Source organism: Sphaeramia orbicularis, chromosome 21 (assembly GCF_902148855.1).
Source record: "Sphaeramia orbicularis chromosome 21, fSphaOr1.1, whole genome shotgun sequence".
NCBI lineage: Eukaryota > Metazoa > Chordata > Actinopteri > Kurtiformes > Apogonidae > Sphaeramia > Sphaeramia orbicularis.
Window position 1 is genome coordinate 24,944,171 of NC_043977.1, and position 9,328 is coordinate 24,953,498.

Below are 9,328 nucleotides of genomic sequence, written 5' to 3' on the forward strand. Positions count from 1 at the left end.
TCTTCTGCAGATGCCCTAAATAGTAAAAGGCCCAATCCTTTTTTTTTTTTTTTTTTTTAAACACATAATAACATAAAGAAGAGAATACCCTCCATGTTGCATAAAATACCACCTACTGCTGTGGTTCTCAGTCGCTTTTCCATTGACCCTCAAATTGCGTGAATATAACTTAGGCATAAAAATTTGCCTAATGAAAAAACAACAATTTCACCAAACCTCTTGTTTTTCGATAAAAAGTTTTTGCAATGGTAAGAGGTGGTTTTTCAGGTGTAGCGAAATTGGTATATCAAGCAAAACTGCAATGGAAATACCTTTTTCCACAACTAGAGTCACGTGAATTAAAAAAAAACGGATGTTGATGGATGTTACAAAAAGTGAAGAAGAAGGGTTTTAAAAGAAACATGGTGCAGTATGTGTGGACACACCAAGAAACTGAATCATTTCTTAATTTAGTACGGGACAGAGGGGTAACATATAATAATAATGAATATATCTGTAAATCAACGTGATAGTTATGCTTGTCGCCATGTTTATAGAATGACTTCTCGTGTCATCTCGAAATAAATAAACAAATCATCGCCTTTGTGATTTAATGGAAAAACCGACATCACACATTTCTGTTTTTTCGATGTTTAGTAAGTATCGGTAAAGTTTTGCACAGATGTCCAATGGAAAAGCCACAAGTGTTTAATGTCACTCACACTGGCCCCATGTGGAGTAAATAATCCGACTTCAACTGTCCACTCTTTCTCAGTTTCTCCATTTCACACACATTATCTGCCTACTGCACTCGCCCTCATCATTTTGACACAGATCACGTCCAAAAGCCATTGGAAACATATGATGGGCCATTAAACTGCCCTGAGATTACACATAAATCCCAACAGTACTTCCATAGGTGTTGTTAATCCTTTAAATACAATGTCTCTCATCGTAAGCTATTTTATATTTAGCTCTGCACAAAGACCACAGAGTTGCCTTTTATAACTGAGTGACAGGACAGCAGTCAATTTTAAGTCGGGTGTTAGCCTATCTTTTATTCCAGATATGCTTGTTAATCCAATTATTAGTATTCTGCTGGCAAAAGAAGGGACAGAAGTATATTGCGATTATTGCCTGCATGAAAGCTGCATCAAAATGGTAAAATTGTTTAAAATTTACCACAAAGGCTCATGATTTAATTGACGGAATTAAACGAAGACAAAATGAAATTCTCTTAAATCCCTGAATATATACTTAATGTTAGCAAGGATGAGAAACAAAGTGAAAAAATGCTACAGATTGCAAGGGTCTCCACTCCATAAAGACCTCACACGTCAGCTGCTGCAACACCAAATGTCACTGGTGGGTTTTTTCATTTTCCTACTTGTTGCACAGGGCATAAGCATGCGAACACACACACATAACACACAATAGAGATATAATGAAGCGCAGAGATGTGGAGACAGCAGACGAGACTCTCCAGCTAAGAGCTTCCCATGAACACCCCCCACCCTCCACTGTGTCTCTCCCAGCTGCTGGTATCACTCCCCCTGCGTCGCCCCCCCCGGCCCTATTGTCCTCCGGCTCATGCTGCCAACCTCTCACCTCTGACCCAAGACTCTACCCTTTTCAAACCCTGCAGCACTGCTCCCCTACCCCCAATTAGATATAGGAGAAACCCTGTCCATTCAGCCCCAGCCGGTGCTGCTCCACTAGCCAGCCAGCCAGATCCCACCATGTCAGGATTCATGGTCAGCACTATGACAACAGAGCAGCCAAGACACAGATCATTTTAATGCCATTGTTCCATAAGGAGTTCCTCCTGTGTCTCAAAGCCCAGCATCCTGGGCCTGGATCCTGAAAGGACAGAGAGTCGGCTGTAACCTGAACCTGACACTTTCACCCCTGCAGAGGACCGCTAGTTCACAGATTCACGATGGACGCCATTCAGACTACCGTAAGTGTGCAACAATAGGTGGAAAATACAGATAGCTGGAGCCTAATCTCCAGTAAATCGTATACTCCACCCCGGTTGGCCTCTGCTAGAGTAGGTCAATCCATTACTTTATTGCTTTAAGCACTAATAGGCAGCTCTCCAACACCAAAGACTGCACTGTCCTTTTATCCATGATGCCAGACAGCATATAGCTTCTACAATCTATTTATGGCAACATCAGATGTGTTGTGTCCCTACATCAGTTCCAGTGGGGAAAAAATGTACAATTTATTACAGTTCCATGTCAAAATCACTTATAATATGCTAAAATGTAAGCTCTCAACACACTGTACACAAACAATCCAACCCTACACCACACAGCAACAAGTTGGACACTTGAGGATCCCTGTGAACAAATCTACAGGCTTTCAAACAAAAACAAGACTATGTACAAGAAAACAGTATGACATAAAGTATATATATGATGATGACATTAACAAATGGAAACATTGATTTCAGTTGCAGAAACCCTGCTTTATGTGCCAGATGCTCCGCTCCTTCAAAATGAAACTCCATTTTTCAGCTGCAGCCACTCTATTGTTACAGTATTGTTTTCCCATAGAGAAGAGGTCAAAAGCTAAAATGACTTATGAGACGTCTCAGTGGTGTAGCTATAATATTCTTACAGCTAACTGATCTCTCCTCTGGTTTGTGTGTGGTTACAGGGTCAAACTGTTTTTCAGGCAGAAACATCTGGGATTTCCTTTCCCCTGTAGCTGCCGTAAGCTGGTATTTTTCTCCTTTCCCCTGTAGTGAACCAACAGTGTGCAAGTCATGCAACAGTGTGAAAAAAACTGTGTGCAAATGGTGAAAACATAATTACTGAAGGACTCTGTTAAGACTCAACAAATTCAGTGTATTTTTGAAATCCACAATTTGGCAATTTAGTCAAATTAAAATCCATCTTCTCGGTCCCCCAAACACTGTGTCTGTGAGGTAAACAAGTCTCCCCATACTCTCTCCCTCAGCTATTGGGTTTCCTGCAGCTGTCGTTTTAGAAAAGCTCAGCTATTGCAGATTTTCATCTGCTTGGCAGAAGTGCCGCTTCCTGCCTATCACGGCATTCTCTAGAGGATAATAAGCAGACAATGAAAACTCTCACTTGGAAATCTTTTCCTTGGGCAGGAAGATGATTACTGGCAGGAGAAAGAGTATGTCAACTGGCCTCTAACTCCGGCTTTACTGTGTCACATGAAGGACTATCACAACAACATGAGCAAGGATGAGTCATGTGGATTTCCTGCAACATCTAAGATGAGCAACGGTGAGGTACAAAGAAGTCACACAAGAGTTGCATCTGTGACAAAAAACATCTTTAATATCTTAGGGACAGGACTTAACACACAGTCAAGTCATGAGTTGGATATATGGGAATTCATTTAAATTCCGTCTAAATGCATCCTAGGGGTAGCATTTGGCTGCATCCAAATGGTCTCAGGCTGTCTGGCATGGCTCTTCATATGGTGAACATTTCTCACTGGTGCGCTGGGGTACCCCAGATGCTTTTGTCTTACGGTTGTTTAGCAGCTGCTTTAAGGACTGAGGACAAAGACCTATCTGTGGAGGGTTGAATACACTCAGTGGGCAAACAGCCAACAGCTCAATCCTACAGGCTCCCACAGTTGAAAAGCAGGCTAATGCATTCTGCTCTCACTCCCTACAGATGATCTTACAGGGAAATTAGCAAGAGGCCCCATTTTTTTCTTCCCAATTCACCTAACTACTTTAACATCTGAACTGCGGTCGCATGAAGCCTTTAAAAACGATCAAGTAACTGAATACCTTTTAAACAACCTGATCAGACTAATGTAAATACACATATTTACTCTCCTTCTGGAGCCTTGGACCACATCACACAATGTTTATCAGCTCAGTCTGGGTTCAGCTGTAGTGGGACAAGCAAGCAGCTGCAGCCCACAAAGACAGAGACATCTGCTGAACAGCCAGAAATGTCCCAAACATGGCCTGCTGAAAATGTCTTGGTTTATATCACGTTAAAATCATACTGTAATTGTTTCTGAAAGATGGTCTGCATCAAATCACCATTCTATACTTAATGAAGGGTATGAGTTGCATCTCAGTCCTTCATTTCCATTTCTATGTTGTCACACATTTTGCTTTTATCCAATAATTACTGCTCCTGAGATTGATTGCAATTGGCCATATTGTAGTTTCAATGATACTCTGATTGCTTGTTCAGATAATTAGATAATTGCATCTGCTTAATGTATGGGTATTAATGAATGTGCGTGAAGGGAGAGGTTTCATACAAACAAACCGACTATCTGACAGCCAACGAGTGCATCCTCTGCAGTGGGTTAAGTATTCAACACTGGATGCTGTCCCTTGACTCTAATTACCTGGCCCAAACTTTCAGCAGAGTACATCCAGCTGCACTGGCAGTAACAAACAGTCATTATTGACAACTTTTTAATCAATGTCCTCTGCTCATGAGAGTCTATCAAAGCATATGCGGTGTTCAGCCTTCAGAGTGCTATACTGTGGTTCACTGTAGATGGGAAATACTTCAGCGGGGCTCAATGTGTGATGAATGAGCGAGTGAATGCTCATCAGCTGCAGGGTCTTTTTAGCTTTCCCCAACCCATTATTTCCCACAGGCCTTCTGGAACAATCATCAGAGTGTGAACAAAACAGTGAGTGGAGGCTGCTGCTCACTGGCAAATATCACTTCTGTACTCTGCATACATCCACTGATGCCAGCATACAGATTATGCATATACTGCAGTTTAACTTGGGTAATAGACAGTATTTTCCATCATGCAAGATAAAGGCCGTATTGTGCCTTTAGCATATTTTACACAAAACCAGAGTTCAGCTTCCTGGTTACGTCTGAAAGGGTTTAGTCTTTTGCATATAGAGAGCATTTTTAGATATTCAACTGCCATCCTGTTTCTGACACGACACTGTGACTGTGACATCTCTCTAACAAGGGTGAACTTGCACCCACTTGCGCACACACAGTCACCCACACACACCCTCCCTGCATCCCCTCTGTTCAGCTGTGAATAGGCTTTTAGTAAAAGTGACGGCCGAGGCACATGCTTGATCAAGCATCCCCGCTCAGGAACTTCTATTCCTATCATTTCATGTCACAATACTCAATGGTTCTCTTTGTTGTCAGAGGAGTTATTAAGGTCAACAAATGAACATAACTAACCCCGGCAGACCTGCAATATTGGAGGGAATTAAAAAAAAAAAAAAAAGAAAAAGAAACAGAAGAAGAAGAAGTGCAGACGACAAAGCAAAGGATGAGAGGAAACCCCAATGCAGATAGGAGGGAGATTACAGAGATGACAAAGTGGAGCAGGAAGGAAAGCAGGAGATGAACTCTAGAGGTCTCCTTTTTAGAGCTGCAAAATGTACTGTATTGGTCTCATCTACTGTATAATTACCAGAGATGTTCGGTCATATCCTATGCCAAATGGAGAGAAGCCCAGAAATCATGTAACTATGACAGCAACTACCTCATTACCGAGGAAATTCAGTGTAATTAATGATTTCAAACCGAAGACGCAAAGCAATTTAGGAATTATTGATGTTACATAAAAATCTGGGATCAGTCGTAAAAGGTTAGCACAGATTTATTTGGACTTTATTTTGGAGTAAACAAAAGAATGCTTCCAACAGAAACTAAAACAAATAGTTTCACTTTGACTGTTTCTGCAAAAATTCTTGTCTCAATTCTTCTTTTTTTTCTTGACATCTCAGGGCCAGAATGTGATCATGACTCAACTAAAAAAAAAAGAGCAAAGTTATGAGACTCTGTTATTGCTCTGCCATCGAACAAACTGTTGATGATTCAGAAAGTACAAAAACATCTCTGCTGGCACAGCTTAAGCCCTCGTGGGTCTTTCCTCTCCTCGGACTCAGGATGCAGGGTCACAGTACATCCAGTCCACAGTGCGAGTCTGCGATAGTGACGACTGCTGATGTATGAGAGAAATAATCAGACACTTAACAGACATCCTAGTTCAGATGGATCAGGAATGCACAATATGAAAGAGCACACGCCGGCAAAAACCTCAGAGACACCTCGAACTCCTATGTGTGTGGTCAAAAGATTTTATCATCAGTGTTCCTTATTTTATTCATTCATTCTATAAACACCTTGTCATGACTTTCATACTTTAATAGCACGTTCAACACTGCATTTGTGATTAACCCACTATTTTTTTTTCATCCCTCAAAAACAGCCAAGTGACATTTTGATCTGGTTTGCATTCAGCCTTATTGACCTTTTTAAAAAAAAAAAGACCACCATGCTAAATAAAGAAGACTTTTGGCTAGAAGGTTCAAGAGTTTCCACAAAGAAAACAATCTTTCCTCTTTGCAATCAGGATCTGGCTCCCAGAAGAATAGACACAGTGTTCAAAGCCATGTCCATAATTTGCTGTATTTGATTAGATGTATCTCCAGTCATAAGACGGCCTCAAATGTTAAGCACATAATTAAATCGTCTCTGTAAAAACATAAAGTGAAGAGCTGGTTTATTTTCCACACTGTGAAGGGGAGAGCTTCTAAACTGTTTTTCCAAATGTGTCTCAAACACTGCCAATGAGTGTAGTAAAAAAAATGTGTTCTCTGCGTTTTGGGGGTTTAAGTCTGCTGCACCGATGAGAGATTTCAAAGTTGTTATGTGCTGTGATTTTGGGTTAAAATGAGTATAATCATGACAGGTTTGAGAAAAGCGTTTTCATCTTAAGGCTAAAATCATGTACCGTAATTGAACGCCTTAGAGTCAAAAACCACAGTATGATCCACGAGGAGGCCAATAGCAACCAAATATTGTTGGGTGGATATCCTAATAAACACTAAGAACTTCGGAAGATATTTGTGGAAAATGACTTGCTGTCTCCCTCTGATTTAAGTACCACAATGGACTGAGGCCAGGTGATCCTCCCACACTGCACACACACAGGCCAATGCAATGTTAAATCACTCACCAGAAGGACAGGGGAGAATCTCTCCGAAAAACATGTGGCCTCTCGGAAAGGTGAAGGTCACCGTAAAATCGAATCATCAGACATAAGTTATATAACCTCTGAATGACATCTTCACATCTCAATTTTCAGTTCCACACACAATCAGCTTCAAGACATCCTGTTTATTTTGGGCCGCACCGTTTCACGCACACGGTTCCTCTTAATCCTTTTTCTGTTTTCAAAGCTATTTCTCATGAAATACAGCAAATCACAGCAGAGCAATGAGATATTCATTTCTCTGACACAACAAAAGGTGATCTCTACAGCAACTAGAACTTTCCAAAATTAATCACCTTATTCATACTGGAAACAACAGTCTATACTATTATACCAAAAAAAAAAAAGGGCCATAGAAAGCATTTGAATCTAAAATGGACAACACACAAAGGTCAATGGCCATGCAGAGCAATAACCTCTATGAGACAGTGAAAGAGGGTCTGTGGGGAATTAGTTCACAAGGCATCCGCTCCAAAACTTGCAATTCAGTGAACTTCTCTCTACATTAAGAGCCACTGAAGTCGCACAAAGAGGCTGCTCCAAATTAGGAGCACAATGACGCCTCTGTGAGAGCTTCAGAGCGAATTAATGAGCATTGATACACATTCTCACACAGTGTTCTTCCCTGGCCTCAGCTGCACTACAGAAAACAACACAACCTACCAACAGCGACACAAAGTCATAAAAAGCATAAAGATTAGATTTATGAATCTGTTATGTTACTTTGATTCAGCCAGAGCATCTAATCCAAACATTAAGAGTGAGAGCTGTGTTATTGTTGTTGTTTTTTTTGTCCCTCTTGTGTACTATCCCATCTGGCTGACAGTTTCTGTTACAAAGTCCTTGAGCCGCTGAGAAGTTACTTAACACCCATGGCATGAGCACCTCACTCACTTCTCCCATGCATCCCCCTCTGGTTGAGCACAGATGGTCAACACTTGGGACTGATTTAAGGATGTCTCTGCTCAGCCCTTCAGATAGCAATTATAAACTCTGGCATGACACACCGGCTTCAGCTATGGAGCATCTGACTAATACAGTATGTTTTTCCAGTAACTTTTAATCAGTCTTTACCAGAAATGTTACAAACCAGCACAAAATCCTCTTTTTTTTTTTTTTTGCAGCTGATACAAACTTTGATCCACTCATATATGATCAATCACTGCACATCATCCATAATCAATCACAACTGATGATTATATTCCAATTACAATGGCTGATTGGAGGCAGCTGTAACAGAAATAGTAGAAGCAGCAAGTTGATCTAGACTTAACACCTCCACACTTGCACATAGTTGCGGCTGACTGCAGGAATCCTGATAGACTTAATCTCTCTAATCGCTTTCCTCAAGTTGCTTCAGCAGGCTCTGCTCTAATGCCGATTCTCATGAAACCGGGTCAGGTAAACAGCCTACTCCTGCAGCTCTGTTATCTGTTCTGTTTTAGTTTGTGTTAAAAGTCAGCTGAGGATCCATCAAGTTTGAGCAACAATAACAAAGCGTAAAACATCCGAAGATCACATCCAGAAAAAAAAAAAAAAAAAGCAGTGTTAGAGTCGAGAGTTTGTAGTTTGTAACTTACCCATGTTTTTTTTTGTTTGTTTTTCTTTTGTAAGTTTCCAAAAGCGTCCGAAGTTTCAGTGATCGGATGGAAGTTGAGGCCCAGCTACACTGATGTTGCGTCCTGGGATGCACACTGGCCGCCTGGCTGGGCGAACACCCGACGCTGCGTCCCTTTGGAGCAAGCCTGGTGACGTCACCGCACAGATTAGTGATGGGAGGACGGAGCTGCTTCAGGCCGCCCCCTCCCACTCCTCATCCTCAAGTTTCACCGATCGCTCAACTCCACACCGGTACCTTCATCCTCCAAGCATCCCATACTGCATTTTCAATAAGATAAGAGAGATTCATGTCAAGATTTTACACAATATATAGATATAGATATACGAGGGGGGGCTGAAAAGTTCATAGCCTGACTAAGAAGGAGTTATTCCACAGCAATGAAACTTGGCATACATTAAATTCAACCTTTCCTGATACTAATTGCATGGTTTCCTTCCAGATAAACCCACACTGGATAAATAATTTAGGACTTTGAAAAGTAGTACTACAGACATTTCATGAAAATGCTTGCTTTTCACCCCTCCCTCGTTCTCCCTACCCCTCCTGAATTCAGCTTCCCAGTTTTGCACAGTTGATAAAGCTGGAGCATCATCCCCTATAGCAGGGGTGTCAAACTGAAATTTGAATTCAGTCCAATTTGACCTCAAGTGGGCCGGACCAGTAAAATAATAACAATGAAAAAAGTAAAATTATATTATGATCAGGTTTACATCTACAAAGTTTCCTTAA

The 9,328-nt window shown here is 41.1% G+C and overlaps 1 protein-coding gene across 1 annotated transcript in view; it reads right to left on the bottom strand.

The window, feature by feature from the left end:
- Window positions 1-8,710, bottom strand: part of gpm6bb (glycoprotein M6Bb) — a 33,181-nt gene extending 24,471 nt beyond the window's left edge. The window contains exon 1 of the mRNA XM_030125398.1: window positions 8,559-8,710. Coding sequence (XP_029981258.1) covers window positions 8,559-8,562 — 4 coding nt within the window. The 5' untranslated portion in view covers window positions 8,563-8,710. The remainder of the gene's footprint in view (window positions 1-8,558) is intronic.
- Between the last annotated feature and the right edge of the window lie 618 nt (window positions 8,711-9,328).